General features: G+C 34.0%; 1 protein-coding gene and 2 long non-coding RNA genes across 3 annotated transcripts; all 3 read right to left on the bottom strand.

Moving 5' to 3' along the window:
• Positions 1-834: 834 nt before the first annotated feature.
• Positions 835-3863, bottom strand: LOC139905806 (uncharacterized). The gene is made up of 2 exons (XR_011780869.1): positions 3334-3863; positions 835-3276 (listed from the first exon to the last, which is right to left on the bottom strand). It is a non-coding gene; the product is annotated as an uncharacterized lncRNA (long non-coding RNA).
• A 4236-nt stretch (positions 3864-8099) lies between these two features.
• LOC121119713 (uncharacterized) lies at positions 8100-12344 on the bottom strand. The gene is made up of 6 exons (XM_040714470.2): positions 10820-12344; positions 10415-10765; positions 9397-10354; positions 8997-9323; positions 8524-8802; positions 8100-8465 (listed from the first exon to the last, which is right to left on the bottom strand). Exons 1-6 carry the CDS (start codon positions 12121-12123, stop codon positions 8220-8222), a joined length of 3465 nt encoding a protein of 1154 aa, XP_040570404.1. The 5' UTR covers positions 12124-12344; the 3' UTR covers positions 8100-8219.
• Positions 12345-14433: 2089 nt separating this feature from the next.
• LOC121120840 (uncharacterized) lies at positions 14434-17809 on the bottom strand. Its single transcript, XR_005865224.2, has 5 exons — positions 16619-17809; positions 15837-16563; positions 14956-15734; positions 14770-14884; positions 14434-14705 (listed from the first exon to the last, which is right to left on the bottom strand). It is a non-coding gene; the product is annotated as an uncharacterized lncRNA (long non-coding RNA).
• Positions 17810-25082: the final 7273 nt, after the last annotated feature.

Genomic DNA, 25082 nt, shown 5'->3' with positions numbered 1-25082 from the left:
TTCTATATTTGAAAGGCAATTTTAACTCTTAGGAAGGAATATGACCTCTTAAAGGTATCTCCATTGGTTTTTAGATTCACCTTGAATCGCATAAAGCCTATAACAACATTATGAAGAACATTTTCATAATTGATTTTTTCCTATAAATTCCTAATATTCTCGTTTCTTCTCGTAAATACTTATTTTAATAAAAAATGTAATCAATGAAGTATCATTTATACTACAAATTATTGATTCTTAGACTGAATAAGATATGGCAACTATCAAATATAACTGCCATCTTGATTTCAGGATTTCTTTTTTTGTTCAATTTTTTCACCACCCTCAAGGATTCCATAGTACTAGGTAGGACATATGTATGAGTAATTACTAAATTTATAGTTGGCCTTTTTTCAATCATGTCATCAAAATTCATTTTTTTTTAGTTCTGTCTTCTTCAAAAGTTATCAGCTTTAAGATTCGTCGAAGGGACTCCACTTTTTTTAAGTGCATTGGAAAGTCGGAAATGGGGGTCACTGCTCCATCAACATCTAACAAGAGTGCACTTAACTTAATGTTTGATGATGTCAGAGCCCTTGACATTACTTTAGCTCTTATTGCAGGAACATTGCTTGCATGACTTCTGTCCTGTTCCATGTTCCGCTTCCTTTAATATATATTCGATCATAAGAATAACACACTAAATTATTAAGTAGCATGAAATTTTCAGGCACAAAGAATAAATATTTAATATCATGTTATGCATTCCAGTAGAAACAAATGAACACAATAATTCCAAAAACAATGTGATGTTATGTTTTTAAAAATAAAGCTAGTAATGAAATAAAACACTAGTTGGCATTTAACAAATCCCTTATTTATTTAAGGTGAGCGAAACAAAAATTCAAGATTTTGAAGTCAACTTAGTAATTTTTCTATCTGCAGGACAATTTGATAGAGAACGTTTTTTTAGATTGATGTATGTAGCTATTTTTTTCATTTACTAATTTTTACTAAAAATATTACAAAATTTAAAAGCAACATGTGCGGCATAATCCATAAAATGATGTCCTTTATCGCACTTTAATTCAGTAGGAATCATACATTCTCCACATTTTAATATAATGACAAATGTTTCCACAAATAGCCTTCTAGGATTTGAAGAATTAATTAAATACAGCAAATCCGATTTTTTTTAGGCCACCTCTAACAATTTGATCTTGAGAACTTTGGATCAGCTCAAGATCCCCTCCATCGTAATCTACGCATTCATTCATTGGTCTATTAGAAATCAGGAACTTCAAGCAATCACAATCTTTTAATTTAAATGCTTTAATTATGGAAGATGGCATATATCCAGATATGAAAAATAACATGTTGGCGTGAGATTGAGAAAAGTAAAATTTGACGATGGAAGGCTGAAGAAATTGGTAATAGACTTGATCTCTTATATTTCGTTTTCAAATGACTGATCCTCTTCTTTTAAGACGCGAAATATCCCAGCAAGATTGAGATTACTTGACTGAAATAATTTTTTAAGCCTTATTTTCTTTTCAGCCTCCAAAAATTGCCGACAGCTCATAAAATAGTCGCCACCAGAGAGCTTTTTATATTGCCCAAAATGTCGCTCTATGGGATCGGACGTTGTATTTCCAAGACAAATGTACTTCATTTCTATAATATTTAATAAATATTCAGTAATTTCAATGAGAGCAGAAGTAGTTTGAATCCCTATAGAAAAAGTTTCACAAGTCAATCCCTCCTTGAAACATATAAGTGACGCTTTCCAAGATAACAACCAACTTAAAAAATTACGCAAGAAGTTCAAATTAATTTTGTAGTTTTGAGAAATTGGTTTTCCTTCTTCTCTCCGTTCAAAAAATTCCGATTTTGGATATTAAATCGATGTTACGCACCAAAACTTATTTATTATTTCAAGAAATGTCGCAGTTTGGTTCCAATCGGAATGTGCATTACTATATTGCCGAAGGCCAGATATAGTAGATTGACTGAAGAAGTGTTCTGCTAAATTTACTTTTACTTTTTCTATAGACTTCGGAGCCAAAACTTTATTTTTCAGTTGATGTACAAACTTTAAAGGTAACCCTTGTTCCTTCTCAAAAAAGTTTAAATAAGTGCTTGAGATTTGCCGTAAAAAATTATTTTTCTTGAGACATATTTTTCTAAATGACGGGTTAAATAAAATTTTGTTTATGAAATTATCGTTGAAATTTTTAAAAACGAAGTCATATAACTAAAATATTCGATTTCCAATTGAATACGGATTTTCTATTGATGTCTTAAATTGCCCTTCACATAATTCTTTATGATAAAATTTTCGATTGGAGGCATGTCCATCACAAACTAATGCAACTATATCGAATCAAATTTCCGTTACTAGTTTAATTGCAGACATAGCCCACTTTAATAATTTTCGAATTTATTGTAACAATTGGAACCATGGCAACAATATCACTATATTTAGTTGCTACACTTTTAATCATTAAACATAGCACCGTCCTTGTGGGTGTTCCATCAGCGTTAGATTAATAAAATTTTACTCTAACAAACTCAATCCTTTGTGAGAAATACACTTCGTCGAATATTAAAGAAAACTTTTCTACTTTCAGGAGACATTGAATTAATGCGCGTCTTGAGATACGAATTGGTAGAAGAAGATATCTCAGTACTTAAATTCAAGGCCCCAGATAATTTTCGCAAATGCGAAACACTAGGTAAACAAAGGCAAGCCTCTTTTACAATGGTTCTATAAAGAGAAGGACTACATGTTTCCCACAGCATGCACATAGCAAGCAACTTCATTGAGTAACGTCTCCCTTTCATTGGACTTGTTAATAACTTTAGTTGCTCAGAAATAAAATTCAGTTTCTTCTGATCCTCCTCTTCTTCCTATCCAAGACTGTTAAGAATCGTGATGCAGTATTCTATTCTTGTCTGTAGAACATCTTTAGATGGAAGTGCTTTCATAAAAGTAAGCCAATTTCCGACTTAGATAGAGTTTGAATTTTATTAGAAGAACAGATATGCTGAAACTTATTAAGAGAGACTATGGAATGACGATTGCATAATTTCAAGGTGAGATCGTCGAAAATTTGGAGTGAATATTGAATTTGAGAGGTTAGTCCATGAACAGCACAAAAACCTTCTATAAGATGGATGTTAGATGGCAAAGAAGATAAATCCAAGTTATTTTTTAGCTGACATAATGACGAAACTTTGTTTTCTTGAAAATAACTCATTTCCAATTCCTTTTGACTCTCCAAACTTCTTTTATATCTGGAAAGTAATAATTGAATATTATATAAGAGTCCTAATATGTATTTAAAAGAATACAAGGAAACAATAGAAATAAACTAGTAAGAGGGAGACATCAACCCCAAGAGTTCTTGAGTTGCAAATAATTTGAGCTCGAATCTGCAGTTGAGGTTGGGCTTCTCGGAGATGGACGGGATTTTATTAATGGGGAAGGAATGTTCTCAAATACAGATGGAATAGCATGAGGCTTAAGGTAACGACAACGGAGAGGATTGGAATGAGTCCACCCCTTCTTTTAGTCCTTGTTTTTTCTTGGTATAGTACGAGCCCAACCATGAAGAAGTTCTTCATTTTTAAAGGGGAACCGCTGAAAAACAATATGATTCATATTCAATATTGCTTCAATTCTAGCACTAGGATTGTGTGATGACGTCATTGTATCGTAGATTTCCTATTTGTTGTTTTAGTGACGTCGAGACTCAATCTAGGGAAAATAGATGCAGCTGTTCCTCACTCATCTTTCGGCGCCAGTTGTAGATCATCAAAATAAGTGATCACTCATCAGTCTCCCCTTTTATTAGTCCCAGGCTCGTCATTCTAGTATCTCTATGGTTCCCGCTTTTACGTCTTATTTTCATACTATACCTTTTAGCTAGAAAATGTCAATATAATCCGTTTGAATTTATCAAAATTGCCGTTGAATTCCTAACATTGAAGGAAAAATAAACAAACAAAGTTAGTTGTAAGATGGATCTTTCCCTCGAAGCATTCGGTTACACTGGATTGGATATCCTATTCATATGCTTTCTGATCCTTGTTTCAACTTCTTGTTCTGTTCAAGGGATCTCGTCTCTTTTTCTTTGGAGGGATTGTTCATTGCGCAGATGTCTCTTCACATCAAGATCTTTGATAGTGACTTTTGATCCTGTGAATCATCGCCTCTATACTCAAGAATACATCAATTCCTTCAGATCTTGGAAATAATCATAGTCTACTTCTATAAGAAATAAGGAGTTTCATAGAAGACAGAATAATCGACTGAAATACCTATTGAGGTATATACACAAATTTATCATCCTCTACGCACAACTCCTTCAATGAAATTATTGAGCCAATTCCTCCTTAAGTCAACTCTGATTCGTCTATAACTCTAAGAAAACAATCATTGATAAGATTCCTTCAGTGTCCGATCTATCACATTGATATAATTTCATTTATAAGATAGAGTTTGTGATGTGTAATCTAGTATATGCTTAATTATATAACCTGAACAATTCAAACTCAACCTTGATTTCTTTATTACTTTTGAGTCTATTTTGTCATTGAAAAACAAGGGAAAGATAGTTCTATACTCTTAAAGATAATATGTATCTCTTTTCTCCAACGTTTTGTCTGCAAAGTATATTCTGTTGTGTTATTACATATAAATTGTTATTGTGAAATTTTAAGTGAGTATGTGTTTTAAAAAAAATATAAGTGACCTCTTAACTTGCACATAATTCAATTGGAATATCTTATTGTTGTTGCAATTCCCAAACATATAGAGTCGGGAATCCTTTTCTAAGCAGCTTCTCACCATATTGGAATATTACTCTTGAAAAGATCTAGGATCTCCACACAGTAAATTTATTATAGAATACTAAATGTTTTCCATAAGAGCTAATATTATGTGTATTATAACAGTTAAAATGTAACAGAGTAATAATACCATTTGGTTGGAAAAATAAATTAAAACATCAAAGATATTCCTCAAAATTTAATTCCCTGTTTATCTGTTATATTATTTTTGTTTCTTATTGATTCCTTCAATTTTATTTCGACAGACAAATGCTATTTCATTATTGTGATTGTAGTAATGCGAGTTATTAAAATTCTTCTTGTTGTCAGTTGTAGAACTACTATTGGTCTGTGTTATAAACTGTTCAAGTAATACGAATATAGGATGTTTTAGAAAATTATATTTACTGAGTATCATTTAAATATTTGCAAAAATATATTTCTCTCAAGAAATAGTAGTCAAAATCACAAGTCTTAATTAAGACATCATATTCAATTATGTTAGCAAGCTCTATATTTATTATATTCAAGATAAATGAAAAATTAAGATCTTGTTATTAGTTAATGTTTCACATGATCATTTCATATTTATTACATAATATTTCTCCAATATTTTTATGACTTTTTTACGACAAAAATATACCTAGTATTTAAAAAAAAATGTTGATTCCCAACTATAGAAATATATTGAATATATTCATAAATGACTTAGGTGCGGTCGATCTAAGTTACATTGTAACTAAAAGTAGACTACCATATTAATAAACGCTTTTGCAGAATAATCACTTTATACACAATTTGGTACGCCCAAGGTGTTTACCTTGGCTAAATAAGGTGTTATCCCTTCTGAATGAAGATAATGAATATAAACGCTATCACATCCACAAGGATCCTCTTACCAAAAAATAATGCATCATAGGTGCAAAAGGGAATATCTGATACTTTGCAGACTTTCTCATAGTCTATAGATTTAAAGTGTGTTGTTCCATCAATTAAATTTTTTAGTCAAGCTCAAAATAGAGAATCTTAAAAAATTATGATTCAAATATATCATAATTAAAAAAATGAAATGATTGAAGTTGTATTTCATAGCCACAGACAATGCAGCAACTGTTTAAAGTGGGAGTTGAAAGCAAGAATCCATCTAATGATGTCTTAAGCTCAACTAATATGGAATATACAGAAATGAAGGGAGGTTAATATTTTATTGTAAGTAAAATTTTTGTAGAGTAAAACCCTATTTTTCATTTAATCAGCCTTATACTCCAAGACTGTTTCTTTAAATGCATATCAAATTTGATTATCGTCATTCATAACTAATGTATCATTAAGAATAAGTCCAATGATATGTTTAATACAAATCGTTTAAAGTCAATGTAAAGTTTTAAATGTGTCACATATTTAATATTTTTAATTATTCTCCATATAATCCACTAGATATTAGTCATTCACAATAAATTGAAGCTAAGACGTAAACTATATATATAATTTAATGATTAATTTGTTATCCATTTCCAACGGCGCATCATCAAGTCAGACTACTCTGTACTATAGAGTTTGTACAAAGCAGAGGGGATCAACGTATTTGCTCTTTGAAGAATTCATTTACATGATCTGCAGGAAATCCATTGTAATCCGGACTTGGCGGTGCATCAAAATAAATTGCAAAGGTGGAGTGAAGTCCACAGAATGGCAACGCGCCCATTTCGATTTTAGAAATCAAGAATTTGTACACTTATTATTGCTCATGATGCCCAAAACTTAATTTAGATATTTTTAATTAAAAAATAAGACTATTTGTATAATATAATCAATTTTTGCTTTATGAGGTCTTCTTCGACTCTAACTAATAAAATGTAATTCTTAATCTATGCAATTCCACAGCATATATAAAATACAAGTCTTTTCGTTTGCCATTCTTGAAATAGTTAAATTTTATACAAAAAAAGATTAATAAGTATATATCGGCAGATTTAGTTTGAATTAACAATAAAAGAGCACGGCTTTGTTGCATTTTTTTCTGAGAAAAAGCTTAATCTCCATCATTCATAAATGAATTCAAAAAGTTCCTAAGTATCCGTTTTTCGAACGTATTACATCAAGCATCAAATCTTAGAAGAGTAAGAATTAGAAAAAAATTCTTGTTGTGTTTAAGTATGATATACCTAAGTGCATTATGGAGATGTAAAAACTCAATGATATAATTCATTGCAGAAAGTTAAAAGAATTTAGTGAAGAATGAGATAGTTTAAGACTAAAGATAAATAATGAAATACGGTGTCTCCTCTTTGACCCGTAACATCCCTTAGAGATGGAATACAAGAAGTATAATATATAATATAAGGGTTTATTATAATACACCATAGATTAACTAAATTCAAATAAGAGGGGAAGACGTCAGGAATCTTCTTAATCCACAGAGTTGACTATCAACCCTTATCCGAATCTCTCATTCTTTTAACATCTCACTAGGCAATTTACCACATTCAAACAAGGAAGCTCGATATAGAAACCATAAATATATAATATTGTTTAATTGATGAGTTAGAATTCTTGGTTATGAGGCAATATTCGCTAGAGCATTCGACTGAGGGTAATACAGAACAAAATACAACACTATTTTCATGTTAAGTACGGTCTGATCTTCGAAATCCTCAGCTTGCATCCATAGTCCTACCAAATAGTGATCGAAATATTCTTCTTCGCCAGTTTTTAACCTCTAGAAAAGGATCTCCCCCTCGATCCAATAACATTTCATCATCTCGCCTCGCACTCCAATTCTCCTCTTAAGTCGCTAAGGGAGAGTAAACTTCAGTCTCAGTACATAACTCCCCATTTTATTTAGTCCCAGGATATACAAGACTCCACTTTCCCTTATAGTCTCTGATGAGACATCTAACAAGAAATACATTGTACGTTCCAGAGTTAGGGATTCGGACTCGTAACTGGATTTGAACTTGAGTCCATCTTTTGAAACTTGCCGTTCGAATTGATGGTATAACCAGGGACTCGCGACTCCATAGATAAGATTTTTTTTTTTCTTTTTTTTTTACTCGAAAGCTATTTATCATTAATTCAAAAAATACTTTATCACTATGAACCCAGGGACGTCCGCAGCCTATTTTTTTTAAGGGAAGCTTAGTTTTTGTAATGTTTATAAAAAAATTCAAATATCCATTACTATTCACAAAAAAAAAAAAAAATCAAAAATTATATTCAGGTGAATATAATTACAGATCGATAAAAGTATTTCAGCATTCCAAGTAACTCCATTAAATAAGAAAAAATAATATATGCGTATATATTTTTGCATGATTTTTTAAAGGAAATTACAAGCTAAATATTAAAAAAATAAAATCTTATTTTAAAACTAAAAATAATAACACTAAAATAAATGTTTATCTAAATCACCAAATATCCGTTGTTGATGAAGAAGATGAATGAACGGACGACTCGTCTACACTGATTTGACTGTTGGAACTATATGAAGAAGTTTCACTACTGCTACCTGACTCAGACCTTGGTCTAAAGGTTGGATCCCAAGCCCGGAGATTGACTAGAGCACTGTTTAAAATGCTGCACCAAGCTATTCTTTCATCCCTTGTATCAGCCATTACCAAGTGTCGAACTCGCGTTAATCCACTTTTGCGATTCTAGAAAAATAAAATATGAATAAAAAATTAATATAATGTGGATTAATTTAGAACTTACGACATGCATAATTAGAGATTGTTTATCATCCGTCCGTGTAGGGCGTTGAGTCTCAAAGGTAAAAGTATTCATTCTTGAGCAAACTTCTCTGGGTGCGAGTGTGACGTTATCCGTTATGCATGCAATCAAATTGATTTCATATTTTGCTTCTTCTTTATTTTCGTCTTCAGGGTATCTCCAAAATCTTAAGCTGTTTCCCGATAATAAACACCACCGTCTATTCCAGTCCCCAAACCCATTCACATCTGTGAAAAGGGTCAAAAATCCACGTTTTTCAACCTATAGGTATAAATAAGACATTAATGACAAAATAATTACATACAATACAAAGTACATTTTACGAAACAAACTAAAGTCTTTCATATTCAAATCAAGGCGTCTCATCTTCATATTTATATATATGGGTCTTAAAATTTTTCACCATAATTTTTAACGAAGAAAAATATAACCAATGTAATATGAAAACTATCTACCTTATTTTCAGAATGCGCGGTCAAGTTCATGTTGAGATCCTTTTCAAGAGGAGAAATGGGAGGAACATCATGCAAAGAGTATTTTTTCATCTTCATAGTATCCAAGCTGATAGTTGTATGACCAACCTTACCAAAAGCAGGCCTTCGAATAGTTTTACTATTCACTGGATTCTGATGTCTAGGCCCTGGTAAACGTGAGACTTCCTGCTTCTTTAACTTTCGAAGTGGAGTCAAGTTGAATACGGATTTGTCTTTGCGAATATGATACTTAACCTCATGCGTCAATATCTCTTTCCTTGTTTGCAACGCATATACTTCCAAATGTATCTAAAAAGAGGCGGAAAATGAATGCTATCACTCACTACCGAGTCAAGAGTGAACCCAGATCACATTAACATACCTGAAAATCAAAGTCCAATTCACGGACATTGATCAAGTTGGGAAAATGGAGCCTTCCTTTTGAAATCCCATCTACAGATGAAAGCATTTGTGTTGCAATGACTTGATTCTTATACTTGACCAAGCACACAAAATAATGAACAAAATTATCCATTCCGCTGTTAATCTGTTTGATAAAATCTGTTTTTAACCTCAAAGTTACTCCGCTGATACTAATGGATCCCTTACACCCAAAGGGTCTATTCCTTTGAGGAGTAGTTTTTCCCATGGCCCCCTCGGTTTTAAGTCTTTCTACCTCTGCCATAGCAGCAGAATATTTATGAAAAGCTTCCAATAGCAAACGCTCACCCTCCACTCTTTCATATGAACCCTCGAACTCGTCTTTAGACACACAGTAATTCAGAGCTTTAGATGATTGCTCCATTCTTTGCTCTTGTTGCATCGCGTCTTCCTGAAGTGTTCTAATTTGTCGCAAAATGTTTTGTTTCAGAATGTCAGGATCCTCATCTTCTCGCACTACTTTCCTTGAGTGCTCTGCGTCATTCCTCACAATTCTAGGTTGAGGATTACACTTTCTATAAAAAGAAACAGTATGAAACAAGCCACCATCTTTCACACCTTCCACATGTGGGAGATTTTCAGCACCCGGAGAATTGTTTCCTTCTATCAGTGGAGTTTTAAAGTCATGACAATGATGTTCAGAGCTTTTTAAAGGAGTCTTCTGCTCAAATTCCCAACTGGAAGTGGAGATTGTTGGAGACTTTCCTTCCATTTTCAAAGTACTTTGAGATGTTCTGGAGATTTTAGGTGGAGTAGGTCCACAGTCAGAATAGTCCAATTCAGAGTCATCCAGAGCCTCATCCAGAATATCATCTATTTCTTCGGAGCAATTGGATACATTCATTCTCTCACATACTTTATTATCTTCATCCTCATGAATAGAAGGCAAATGCGATGTCCTAAAATGTCAATGAACTTGTTAATTTCTAATAAAAACAACATATAAATAATCATATTACCTCTTAGTTGATGCTGCATTTTTGATGGCTGTTCCTAGACTAGGAGCTTCACTCAGTGCAAAACTCTCCACACTCATAGCAGTTTCAGATCTGGGTAACGTGTCTTCATCTGTTCCTGATAAATTGGGATAAATGCAACCTTCTTTTGGAGGAGAGACTTTAACTTTTTTGAGAGAGTGAATTCCTGGATAATCATTATGCTCAGTCCCTCGAGGTGAAGTAATGACTTGATCCATTTCATCATCTTCACTTGCAGTTGTTTTTATGGAATCGTTTTTATCTTTTTCTTCCATAATTTCTACTTCTTCTTCTTCTTCAATAGGATTATTGGAATAGGATCCCGTAATAAATCTATTAAAAAGAGATTAGTTTAGGCTTTAAGTGAATGAATCCTAAATGTATTACCTTTTCATTAGAATATCCATATCCTTTTTTTTATTTTCTTCAAACTGACGAGCCAAATCGGATTCTCTCCAGTCTTCCTTCTCTTGCACTCCTTTTTCAAAGAGTTTTTTCTGAGCATCTATTTTGGATGTTCTGTCCGAGGGTGACACGGATCTTCGCTTGTGATGATTTGCGGGGGATGTAACTGTGATGTGAGGAGGGGAGTCCCTCTTTCGTTTCCAGGCAGGTTCACTCCCAGGGGCAACTCGTCCCTGAGCCTTGGAGAGCATGGAAGGAGTCACAGACTCGCCGAAGCGAGCAATGGGTGTGGGCACAGTTTTATTTTTCTCAAACAAGGCCTTCCTCTCCCGAAGAGACAACAATGCGGGATCCACAGAGGGTGAAGACTTTTCAAACAGAGTTTTCTTTTCAAACAGTGTTCTCCTTGAGGCAGTATCAGATTTATCAGGGCCGCTGTTCCTGCTACTGCTGAGATGATTTTCTTCTGAAGAGCTTTTGGAGATGTCATGTACCAGGGGCTGTACATAGGTTCTAGCAGGCTTGGGTGGCGGTGGTTTGGGAGGACTCACAAACTGTAGAGGATGTGGTTTGGAGGGACTGGGAGATCTCCGGGGCACTTGCTGAATAAAGTTGCGATTTTGAGTGACTTGAACGGGAGGAAAGGATTTGACGGGACTGAGGGATCGGGATCGGCGCCGGTTGAAGTCGTAGACCAATTTGCTCCTGGAATCCGTCTCTTGGAATCCCTGCGCCTTGAGACTCTTGATGAAAGAAGGATCCTTCTTTCTGAGAGCGGCGTCCACATCCACGACCTCGGACGTGGGGATCTTTTGGGGCTCCTGTTTGGGACATCCCGCGTCGTGTTCCCAAGCGTTGAATTTGGCGGCGAGTCCCGCCAGCCGCTTCTTCCGCGCCTCTTTCTCGTCTTGGAAGAGGGGCTCTTCTTCTTTGGGATCAGGAGCGGAAGAGGAACGTTCCCGCGGCACGCTTGACTGTAAACCAATGAGTGCCTTGAGTTCCTCTTTGGTTTCCGGATCCATCGGCCCCGAGAAAGTAACGACTTTCTTCGTTTCCACTCGTTCCTCCGTCGTCTTGCTCACGGTCTTCTGGATGAGGGCCCCTTTGCCCTCGCTGAGCCGTTCCTCCTTCTCGGACATCTGGACTCGAGTCGTGACTTCGTTGCTCCGCTCCTTCAGAGGACTTCGAATCGCTTTTCCTTCCTCACCAACGGATTTCAGCCGAGAATTCAGCGCTTCTCTCCGAGCTCGAGTTCGAGCCAATAGTCGACTCACTTCCTCATCCATTTCCTTGATTCTAATGGAATTCGTGATCGTGATTCACTTCAAAAAGACACAATAAACTTGAAGTTTACTTCTTTATTTTTTCATTCACTTCTTTCCTTTTCTTTTCCTCCGCTCAAAATTTCAAAAAAAGGGCCACAGATCATTTTCGATATTTGTTCCCTTTTTTATTTATTTATATTATTATAAATGTTCCCTTGCTCTTGCGGGATCTGTATTTGATTTATATTTATTTTCTAATCTTCGGTAATATTATGAAGATAAAATATCCTAATTTTGTCGCTAACATTTTTGTCCAATAAAAAATTCCCCCTTCATTGATTCTGCTGGTTATTTTTCCTCGAGGAGATTTGGTCGCGTGATCGACATCTTCGCTGCCTTTTGATGTTCTTATATTATCGTTCGAACTTAATTGTTTTATCTTGATCAAATCAAGGTTAATAGAAAATGTATTTCTATTGACTATTAACCTTAAAACAGATTAATTAATTATATAACTAGAGGCAGAAGAGAAAAGGAATAATTATAAACAAGTAATTTGTAATCTTGTACTGTTTATACATTATAACTTATAAGAAAGAAGGAGTAAGGAATTATGGATCTGGGATGCTGATTCTATATGGAAAGGACTCATTTACTCGTGGCACATTAATGAATCATAGTCGTGGCCTTAGTTAAGGTTTGAAGATATGGAAGAAGCTCGATTGATCGAAAAAAAAGGAATATTTATTGGTGAATCATAGCTCTTTTCCGAAAATGGTGGGTAGCTTCTTATTTCTCTCCCGAAGCTACTTTTACTATCAACGAGATTAATTAGCTCACGTAGGTGCATCCCATTTCTTGGATTCATCTCACTTTCCCTTTGTCTTATCCCATTGTGTAATATATTTTATTAATATTAGTTATTACGAGATTATTATTAATTCTTTCATTTTATGTAGACTCCGGCTCGACTTACCTCTCGATAAAATACAATGAAGTTAAATAGACTTTTTGAAAAAAGTAACTTTTGTAGAAATAAATCTTTATGTAAATGCGCGGGAACTTATAACGGTTCTTGAGTCTTATCTCATATCTGTTATGTTAACAATGAATGACTAATTACAAATAACTTTTATAACCACCCTAATACGTAGTAACGAAATAATACATATTAATTAATAATTATTATATGTATCGGCTATTGTTATTTCTTTCTTTATCGTGAAAACATAGAAATCCCTACATTTTAATGAGACAAATGAAAAAAGGATAAGTTGACAGCAATATATTAAACATTGAAACAATTCTCCAACGAATACATAGATTGTGGATGAACAATTATTAATGACATAGTTATTGCAAGGTGACTATATATTTATTAAGAAAGACATATTTTCTGCCCCCTGTTCGTACCTTGCCATATTACGGCACTTCAACGATCTCATTGGATGGGCTAGAAAGCCAGCCAATCATCTTAGAAAAGAGCTTTCGTCAGGGATGCCCCTCGCCTCCACTTCTTGTCATAGCTGTAATCGAAGAACTCGTTTTAGGTATTACAAAAAGGTACAGAGGCTTTGGGATTAGCTTTGAGGGATCTGATTTGTATACAGATGATATAATTTTAACCGTAGAGGCGAATTCTGAGTCTCAGCTAATTGCCAGAACAAAAGTCTTACTTAATTATTTTCGGAAGTTTCAAGAAAAAACAGGATTGGTTGTGAATAAAAATAAGACCCCTAATTACTTTTGGGCTCCTCGAAGCCTGAAAATGAGCTTAAAGGCGGAAGTTATAAAGTTAGAAAAATGGCGGAAATTTTGGGTATCAAATGGAATAGCAGTGGTATTCATGAAGATAACTGGAACGAAATTCGGACATCTGTCAACAAAAGAATTTCTTTTTTGAAAAGATTCAACCTTAAAAAGAGTTGACTTTTATAACAATTTGGTAATACATTTAATTTTATATAAGGCCCCATCAAGTCTGCAGCTAGCTGAAAAAGCTATTTTAGAAGAAGACAAATGCCTAATTGTTTGTTTTATAAGAATTATATCGAAGCCATGAAAATACCTAAATCCCATATAGGTGGTGGAGTAGCCCAACTATCTCGTATTGTCCCGAAAATTTACTCCAAAATTTTTGTGGATATTTCAAGAAATCCAGCAGTAGAATGGAGAAGAAGCATAACGAACCGATAACTGTACATTTGGCTTATGATGGGGACTAACCTGACCAACAAAATTACATCTTTGATCTTTCCAGTTTGGGGCTCAGCTAAGAGAATAGTTTGGATGCTCACCCTTGCATTTAGAAATGACTCAACCATTGATATATTTCGGCAAAATATAAATAAAAAGTTATTTATTATAAATTTAAAGGACCCCCTCAATTTTAGAAGAACACGCAATCACACGAGATATTTAAACTGTTCACAATTTAAATTCGGAAGAATTGCCCAACGATGGTAGAATAAGACTTCCACTCGTTAATTCTTCAAAATATTGTTCAATGCCATGCCCGAGGCACGTTAAGATGGTTCTCCTAAATTCTCCTGATGCAGCTATGAATGGACTCTGGGAGCTGCATAGTAAGCGTCTGGGCCTCCCTATGGGTTGGAAAAGAAAAATAGTGTCTTCTCTGAGGGGAATAATTGATGATAAAAAGTTTACCTCGCAGTTACAAATCTCCACAGATTGTATAAAATATACTAGGCCCAAGGACTCACGCGTTTCCAATATGGGTCTATGTTTATTCTGTATGGAATGTCTCTCTTCAAGTGTTTTCCTACAAAATAAAAAGTTTTTAAAAGTATTTTGCTAGGAAAAATTATCAAAATAATAAAGATGAGGCAATACCTTTATAATAGAAGTGGTATTTTATTAGTACTTTCATCAAAATAAACATTAAAAACATATTAAAAAGAAAAGGCACAATCAAAAAGTACAACGTTGGTCCAAGTCTACAAGTCAAAAGATTTTGATTGAAATTTAGCTTTTTTTCTATTAGCTTCTGAATTCTTAGCTGCCATTCTCTTTTTGTTAAAAATCGGATGTCATCATTCAGTTTAGCACTGAAATTGTTACCCATGACATTAAATAAAGCAAATGAAATTCTTTGAAGAACCAGGAGTGTCCTTCCTCGCACTTTACTCCCACAACAGCGATAATGTCAGAGTTTAAACTGTCCTGCATCCTTTCAATGAATCTGGCAACAAATGAAGCTCTAGGATTTGGGGTGCTAAGTAAACTGTCTTTCTCTTCAGGAGTAGCTGTGATGTAACAGAACATGGAGTGAGCATAAAGACAGGAGAGGTAGAGAAGGTCAAATGGAGTCGACAACCCCCCTCTGCTCATTATGTCGATGAACTCTTTCAGGTCTACATGCTGATTAGTTGGGCTATCTAAGGTTATTGAGTCCGTAGGTGTGTCTCTGATGACCATTAACTCTTGGCATGATGTACAGCTGATATTTTTCTTCAAAGAAAAACCAATATACCCGGCAACAAAGTAAAGAGCATTACTCTTTCCCTGAGAAGCTAGTTCCTGGAGGCCATCTGGTTGCCAGTTAGTCAAAATGAGCTCAGCTTTTACCAGGTCTTCATCCAGCAGACCTTTAATTTCTGAAGTAGTCAGACCTGAAAATTGAAAAAAGTCAAATATTGTTATGATATTATTATATTGTGAAAATAAGAAATACCAAAATAAAGAAGCTTACTATTAACAAATATGTTATTTACCTGAGAATTTGACAAGACTCAGAATAAGAATCTTTTTCTCTGCTTCCAGGATCTGTCTCACGCTGATGTGGTAGATACCTCCACTTAGTTGTTATATTAGTTGGATATTCTACATAGTCCTGATCCCACATTCTCCCACATGAGTGCGGTTGATAGAAGAAAAGGTAAATATTATCTAGCTGTTGGTTTGGTGAAGAGGAGAGCCATTTGCTCACGAATGAAAGAGAGCTTAGAAGCTTGCTTCGGTTCAATCTCTGAGGAGTTGAGAAACTTCACTAACTTGTTGAAAATGTCTTCCCAGGTCTCTGTTTGATTCAATTCTTCTTCTGCTCCCAGAAAGGAAGCCAAATTGATGGCTTGAATCACAGTGTTGACCTTGCCTTCTGAGGTGATGTGTGATACTGCCTTTTTGTCAATCAACACACCAGAGTGGTACATTTTGAATGACATATCTGTCTCAAACTGGATGCTGGCTACTACTTGGGGGCCCAATTTCTCATCATGGGATAGCTTTAAAAGGGCAGCACTTGGTTTTGTGATGAGGATGAAGTTGAGTGGGAGTGTCTCCTTGGCCAATTTGTCACCAAGTTCTTCTGCAGAACTCATTTCGTTGAACTGTTGAGCCCTATATGACGTGGTCGCAGCCTGAGTTGATCTTGATGAAGCTTTAGGAGTTGAGTTTGGGCAGTTTGGCCATAGGGATGGTACTACATCTGGTTTGAGGTACCTGTAAAAGAAGGACAGTTATAAGCATACACATCAAAAGTGAGCAGCTGCCTTACCTCTTCTTTAGAGCCTTGGCAAGGGTAGACTTCTTTTAGACTCACAGATGAAACCAGATTCGTTGAAATGCAGCAATCATAGCTTTGTACTTATATATTGTGCCTAATCTGTCTTCTTCAGATCTGTTTCTCTTGGAATGGCTCTCAGCAAGGCTGTATCAAGTCCATGTTTTCTCTCTTTGTTTGGCCACAGATGGATAGTAACGCCAGACTGTTGTGGCTCGTTGTCATTGCCCGTTCTACACCCTAGAGCACAACACTTAGTGGACATGAATGGAATTTCAAAACACAATAAAGATGGGGTCCACAAAGTAACTAATAGTTATTAGTTATTACTTATTATCTTAGCAAACACGTTGCATTGTTTTTTTTTCAATGGACCCATGTTGCACGCGTATTTGAATTCATGTTTGTGCGTGCCCGGTCCTGCTTACAGGAGTCCTTGACTAGGCCCTGCAAGGACTGTGCAAAAATATATAACACACTACATGCGTTTGTGGACTGCCATGCCATTTATATCCTAAAATGTTTTGTATCCATAAGGGCTGACGAATGGGGAAGAAAAATAGGTTAAAGGTCTTGTTCGTTTTGGAATTACAAAGAAGAAGGGTGAAACTTCTGAGGTAAAAAGGGCCCGGGATTTTGCAATTCTTAATTTTATAGCCCTCATCGCCAGCCAACTAACTGAAGGATGAGTTGAGAGGTATCACCTTGGCAGCTTCAGCCCGCTATGTCTCTCTCACAACGAAAATTCCTAAATCAGGATGTGAGTCATGGAATTTTGCAGGGAAATAAATCCGGTACTTTCCATCAACTTCAGGGAATCATCGAAGTATTTTAAAAAGGGTTTTAAGAAATTTTAACAAATATTTATCATAATAGTTAATTTGCATGTTTACTGTTGTTTTTTTAAAGATTGATATTTAGAATATTAGTTGAAATTCTACCCGGAGCATTAAGTATATGTTTATTTATGTAATTTTTTAAGCAAACGCTCCGGTTTATTTATATATGTATGTTCTATATAATATATAAACCAAATAAAGAATGTTAAAAAAGAGGGAGCAGAACATTTTAAATTTTTTTATATTCAGGGGGAGGGGCTTGGTTTTGGAATTTCAAAACGGGGTGATGGGGACTCTTAGTAGTTTCCTCAAGTATCAGTAGTGAGTTGTATCCCGTTTTGGGACCTGGCAGTACGCGAAAACACTCCCACTATTTGCTGTACAATTGGGGGCACTCAGTAGTTTCTTCAAATAGTGGGTTGCAACCGAATTGGGATCCGGTGGTATCCGAATATGAACTCAACATTTGGGGTTCAATTGGTGGGGCATGTGAGGGACTCTTAGTAGTTACTTAAGTATCGGAGGTACCAAAAACACCCCCAAGATTCGGGGTACAAAATGACAATTCATAAAGTCTTTGCCCCGTTTCCTCATAAGTTTATACGAATGGTCCTTATACGCTATAATGAGAGCATTTAATCAAATAAAATGTTCGGTCTAGCTCGGTCCCCAAAAAAAATTGGTACAAACGATTTTTTAGATAAATTGTTTATAACATGGCATTATACGTATTTTCATGTACAATGACGTCATACGAAGTTTAAACAGAGATAGCTAGTATGAATTTTAATCCTGTCGTCTCTTTTGGAATACATAATTCTTAATACGAATATCTATTGAGATGGATGATCAAGTTATAAGTATCTTCCTTCGATTCCCACTATATTTATTTAGTTCTAACTCTTGGAGGACATAGAAGTCCACTTCTTCCGGTCTTGATGAATTAAGAATGACCTTTGGCCTTAGTATTGTATACATTGCGTACTATTGAGATTTTTTTTGAAATAATCAATGACAGTTGATCTAAAAAAAAATGAAATTTGGTCTTTACAATTTATGAGGCCGAAAAAAATAGGTACATAGTGTAAACCCAAAAAAATCATTCCTTCTAGGACAACTGTTTGGACCGAAAAATCGGTCTAGAAAACATCACATAAGAGCAAACCGAAAAAAAAAAAAAAATTGGTTCTGGACCAAGTCTCAACACTAGTTGTTACCTTTATTGTATTACTAATACAATAAAGGTAACAGTCTGCCCTCCCTCCTTCAGGTCTGAAAACCTAACAATGCCATTTAATGAAGTGTTAGCCAATTCTTCCTAAATATAGAATTATTTAATCACTGATAGTAACTGTTCAAAGCGCTTAACAGTAGCCAATACGAATTCAACCAATCAATATTCAGAACACTTATTTGGAGGTGAAACATGGACTTCTAACAACCAAATATAGTGGCTATGTGTGTGTCTGTGAGGTTACGTCACGGAATAGTTTGTAGTTACGCGTTGGTTACGTCCAAGGCAAGTGGCGAAAAAAAGATCATGGGATCCATATTTTAACGAAAATATATGGTAATACTTTTATTGTCCACTAGGGGCGATGTGTGTACTCAAATATTACTTTATAAGTTATACTAACTAGTATTGTGTCGACCCTTATTTATTCGGTCCAGTTCAATCCAGTCTTAGGATCGGTCATTAATTGTCGGCTCTTTGAACTTTTCGTAAAAATATCGATGGTTTATTGAGACAAATAAGACATATGAAATATTTATTATGATTATTGCACATATCTTGCTAAAAATATTATATTTTTCATTATAATACAATATAATACGAACATATTATTTTGTTAATTATTTATATATAATTAATTCTATTATATAATAGAATAATTAAAAGGAGGAAAAACACCCTCCCTCATTGACTTAACGAGGGATCGATTCTACCTTTCTCTAGGACCGACAAGTAGGACTGGACTGCGGTTCTCGGTCCTAAATAAGGACTGGTACAACACTAGTTACAAACCTAGCTGTAAACTACAATAACTATTTAGGCAGCCACTATATGTTCATTGTTCACCATTTTAACTGAATTAACAAGTTGAATTCGGCAAAGGGAATAAAAAGTTGTATACGTCATAAGGGAAAATGATAAAGTGACGTCATTTGTTGTAGTATAAAAAGCGACATCTGCTGTACGAAAAAGATATCAGCACAGAGCATATACATATTGAGGTCTAGTAAGACGATATTCTGACTAATGTTGATAATGGCTCCCTCGTGCGCCCAGTGGGTATAACTAATCTTATGAACAATCACAATGATGATATAAAGTATTACCTAAAAGGATATTCATTGCAAAATTCTATGATATGATGTTAATATGTGACAACAGTTACGAATGTTTTATAATTTTTAGTTTCCATTTGCTCTTTTTGATAGTACTCTTTAGCTCGTTATTTATCCATTTGACTTTTTAGTGCAGCAAAGTAGGGACAATATGTAGAGCTAACTTTTCTCGAACGTAGTCTTGGCAAAATATTGGAGGCCATATTATACTCAAAAATAGTGATTTTGAGGAGCTTAAGAATCCCATTGCATGATAAGTGACGAAAGGAGCAGAAGTTGCTCCCAAGTAAAATGTTCTTAAAATATTTTGTCATCTCAGGTCCTGTACAGAAAAGTGTTGATGAGTGTATAGCGTATTTTTTCAGCCACAAGAACAGTTCACTGTTTTCAATCTCAGTTGTAAACACAGTTAGCTCTCTGCCTAGGTAACTGCATGTCTCTCAAGAAGCAACATGTAACTTGTTGAGATTTCATGAACAATATCCAGCAAAATATTCTAATGCTTGGATCCTTTTCGTCCAAAGTGCTACATCTCAATGGCAATAGCTTAGTAAATTAGGACAGAACCCCTCATTCACGTAGAACTTTGACATTCAGGCCTGTATTGATGAAACAGTAGGTAGTTCGAGCTTTGCCGAAAGAAATATGTAGTACGATGAACTTTTGTAGTAGGCACTGACAGCAAAAGTGGAGCTGAATAGATATAAGGAAATGTTGCAGTTTAGAAAGGAATGGATGCATTGAAGAGATTATGTGTCTCACATTTGTCAGAGTTGGGACTTTAGCCTTTTTCCCTTGCTACAATCTTTTTATTGTCCTATTTTTGAGATAAACATACTATCTGAGTTTTACCATTAGAGAAAGTTCTTTGGATTTACCGGGTGCAGAGACTGTAGAGACATCCATGCAAATGTTATCTGCAAAAAAAAAAAAATGTTTTTTGAATCCCTATATCTTCTGATAAGTATATATCATAATGTTTTGGTGAGGATTTGGTACATCGAACATAGTGGGAATTGCATTAGGTATTAGTCTTCTTTTCTCTTTTTTGAAGCAATATTTTATGAATATGCAGTCCTCAAAATGCGTATAACAAAGTCTATGACTAACGTTGCATGACTCACTCGACCTTCCTCTTAAATCGGCTCGACGAGAATTCTTAATCCATCTTCTGCAGATATTATCGTTAAGAAGAAATTTAAATAAATGCAAACGGTGGCTTTCCAATTGTTGGAACAATTTATCGCAACACAATAAGTTCCTCCGGACGCTTTCATTTGGATTAAGGACACTGAAAAGTAAATTAGCTATGTCTTCTTTCTTGAAGTAGAAAAATGTTTTATCAAGCCATTAAAATGTGGAAGCAATATTAAAGTGTCTTTTAAGGGGCTTAAAGTTTATTATAACCAACTTACCTAATCAATGTTCCTTAAAATATTTAATTTTTTTAAAGATTTATTTTCTTATCTGGATTGTTGATAAACACTGAAGGCTGGGGGACGCCACAGTCACAATTTGCCATTTTGTTTTGAAGCTTTAGATTACGTTATTTCCCCAGGGTACATTTCCTTAATGAGCCAATATAATTACTATTGATGGAACGATTAATCGGAATAGGAGAATCGGGTGTTTTTATGGAATCAAAATTAGCATCTCCAAAATAATATTTAATTTGCGATTCCAATTCTTATGTATTTCTGGAATTTAACTATTTATTACTTTAATAGTCATCAATAAAAATAAGCCTCCCAAATTAAGAAATTTTTGCTTTTTACTAAAAAATTTAATATTTGAAATTTAACTTAATTTTTCAAAAAAAAAATCCAAAAAATTTAATTTTCTGTGAATTACTACGTACTTTTGAAATTTTTGTAGATACACCATGAGTTTTTGAATTTGTTTTTCAAAAAATTTAAGTTTTTGTGAATAATTGTAGAATTTTGAAAAAAATTTAAATATAAAATTATATATTTGAAATATATTTTAAATTGTGTACAAAAAAATTTAATTTTTGGATTTTTTTTCTTTAAAAATTCCAAAAACTAAGCCTCCTCTCCTAAAATATAATCCATTGGGCAACCCTGATAACAAAATGGTATTTCTTTACTATTATTTATGCAAGAATTGGAATCGGTGTTAAGTTTTTTTTGGACTTGTCCCATCACAAATAATTTTTAGCAACACCCTTGCAAAAGAAATTAATTCATTTTTATAGCAATTACACAATATATAATGTATATCTGTTTATGCGTTTAAAAAATGAATCGTAATTATGATTGTGATTATGCTTTCTTCCCCCTCCCCTCTTTATCCCATGCAGGAGTTCGACCTTCAAAGGCCTGATTCTCTATACACAAAGCAAATATAATATACATTATACATAAATACAAATAAAAAATTGTAAAAATGAAGAAATATATAAGAATGTGTAACTTATGACTCTTTGTTTAAGTATGTTAAAAGAAATATATTCTTAGCTCATCCATTGCAAAATGAAGCCAAAATTAATTATGTAAAGGTTATGTTTTAATATAATAATGTTTCTGAATTTTATTTTTAATCGACACGCAACTTCATTTTTATACGGAGTGTGAAATCAGGAGAGACTTAAGGCATCTTGCATCTAAGAGCCTTGCGAAATTAAAATTAAGGTCCTATGGAAAGAGGCAGTGAGGTTGCCATAGCATGAAACTTATCAATTTTAATTAAAAAATCAATAATTATTAATAAAACGAGGCCTTTGGAGTCGCTGAAATGGCACCTATCTTTTTACCTCATATCAATTGGATATTTTAGTGAAAGAATGTGGTTCCTATATGACAACTCGATCTTACTAAGCTTCTTAAAAAACCAATCATTTGGATCAAAGAATTCCAGAACAAGCACAGAATCAACCCAACGAGTAAGTTTGAACACCTCTTTTATTGTTTAAAGCTATTTTATGTTCTATTAATTCATTGGTTTTTTTCTTTTGTTATATCTATATATTTTTTATAAAAATGGCTGAAACATTCCTTACATAGCCCCTCTAGGCTACCCCCTACGGACGCCCTCTATTTAGTATTGATTTTTGTAATTATTAAATTTTTTGTTGTTGTATAGAGTTACATAAATATTTTAAAAAGAGAAGTAGGAAAATCAATCATGTATCTATAAAGCTAAATCTGCGAATTCAAAGTAGTTTTAAAGGAATCAATAATCCACCAAAATAGTTGATTAATTATAATCAATATTTTTTTACTTAAGAACAAGCTCCGATTTTGGGAAATTTGAAAAACAGTGTCTTTTTTTTAAAAAGAAAGAATATAATTTCGTTAATTAATTACTTAACTATTGACTACCCAAATGTCGCCAGTTCTACCATTTCTGTATTCCCCCTTCATGAATATTTTTGATCCTGACAATCAATTTAATTTACGAATTGTCATGTCACCTTGAAATGAGTTTTTGGTTTTTTTTGTAATAAAGTTCTAATCATCCATATAATCCTATTTGTTACCACACACGTCATGAATATGATTTAATTGAAGCCACAATTTAATACTTTCAAAAGAAAAATTCGAATCTGTTTTTTTTTTCAAAATCTTCCTAGATGCATTGCTACTTTAAAGAAGAAAGTTATTTAGAGTCAAATCCGGACATAAAAAATAAGGATTTAAGAAAAATACGCTTATAGTTAACCTTCTCTCAGATATATATTTCTTATACAGAAAATACATCGCGTAGAAGAAAGATGAAGGAAAAAAATCTGAATGATGTTTCATATTTCAAATTCATAGTAATATATGAAACTCCTCATAAAGATTTTTCCTATTTTATAAGTAATTCTAAAAATTACGCACATTGAGGGCAAAATAACCATTTCTCTCGAGCGCGTTGTCCATAAAGCTATGTCGTTCCCTATAAATATTGTATTTTTTTTACCTCCCACTGCATTTTGTTCTTCTTTTCCTTCTATCAGTGTCGTTAATATTGATTGGGTGGATTCGAATTCGTTCTTGTTAGGCTGTCAACAATTATTGAATAAAAACTTTTCGATTTTGGACTCTTTTTTTTTGGGTTGAGTTCAACTTTTTTAGAAAAAAGGTTGCGTGCTACAATAAAAGTCAGGGCGAGATATAAATCCAACAAATTAGAGTACTAAATATAGCGCTATAAAGTCGTACATAAACTACCAAATTAATTATATATTTAAATAAAATTTCCTCATATTATACTTATGTTTATTTTAAAAAAAATTAACTATTTTTAGGATCGGCTAAGGATTTCTCATTTCCTTATTTTAAAAAAAAATTATTTTCCTAGAAAATAATTATAAAAAGGTGAAAAAGAAGAAGAAAGGGGATAGCTTATAGTAAAATACATCGTAAATTTTTATGATAGTGTTGTGTCCTGACGAGGTTGAGGAGACACAAACTATTTAATCCAAGGAATCCAGGATGACCGAGAGAAATGGGGAGAGGAAAGACGTGGAGGAATAAAACAAAGGTTGTCTAATAGGAACAATTGTATTCTTATTAATACAATAACCTACTCTGATACATACATAAAATACACGACTATCTATACTTAAAACGATGTAAAAGACTGTACTTTACACATATATATACATACAAGAAAATAACAGAAGTAAGAGAACAAGGAGGAAGGAAACACGAATACATTACAGTTAGTGAGGTAATAACACCTTGATAAATTATTAATTTCTATCAAAAATATAAATGTATCTTTGAAAGATCATAATACCTTACACGCCGGTACCTTTACTTCACCTCACAATCTTTCATAATAAAACCCATAAAATGACCTAAAATAAATCTTTAATAGGGAGAAGGTATGGAATTCCGATCCGTTGATATATTTCATACCTTGGGAAGTAGAAGTTAATCCCTTCATTACCCTTCCTCTTCTTCATCGTCTATAAATTGTCGCTCCTACTCCTTTTCATCATCCCCTGTTCTCTTCCTATCCCCTTTTCACAATTCAAATCTACGTAAACTATAAGCAAGTTTGTTGGTACCCCTCACTCCCTTCTCCAGGATCATTTACTCTCCCTGCTTCAAGTTCATTTCTGGATTGAATCCTACAACAATAATGAGCATTCATATATGATCATGCAGGGACTCCCTCTACAGCCCTATACAAAAACTAATAACTAGTTTAGAAACATAAACCGTATGACATAACTAAATATCCCCCTTGAAAGTGGGAATGAAAGGTCCAGGCATCAATTTTACATTGAATGAAATTACTAGGGTTGAAAAGACAGG

Source organism: Lepeophtheirus salmonis, chromosome 6 (genome assembly GCF_016086655.4).
Source record: "Lepeophtheirus salmonis chromosome 6, UVic_Lsal_1.4, whole genome shotgun sequence".
Classification (NCBI taxonomy): Eukaryota; Metazoa; Arthropoda; class Copepoda; order Siphonostomatoida; family Caligidae; genus Lepeophtheirus; species Lepeophtheirus salmonis.
The sequence above is the reverse complement of the archived record's forward strand: the minus strand, read 5'-3'. Positions and strand labels throughout refer to the sequence as shown.

What these genes read in the sequence shown, in the direction of transcription:
- LOC121119713 (XM_040714470.2), bottom strand. Translation starts at nt 12,123, where the DNA reads ATGGATGAGGAAGTGAGTCGACTATTGGCTCGAACTCGAGCTCGGAGA. An exon ending in AATGCAGCATCAACTAAGAG is followed by an intron (nt 10,355 to 10,414) that starts GTAATATGATTA and finishes TTGACATTTTAG; the next exon opens with GACATCGCATTTGCCTTCTA. An exon ending in CCGCGCATTCTGAAAATAAG is followed by an intron (nt 8,803 to 8,996) that starts GTAGATAGTTTT and finishes TTATACCTATAG; the next exon opens with GTTGAAAAACGTGGATTTTT.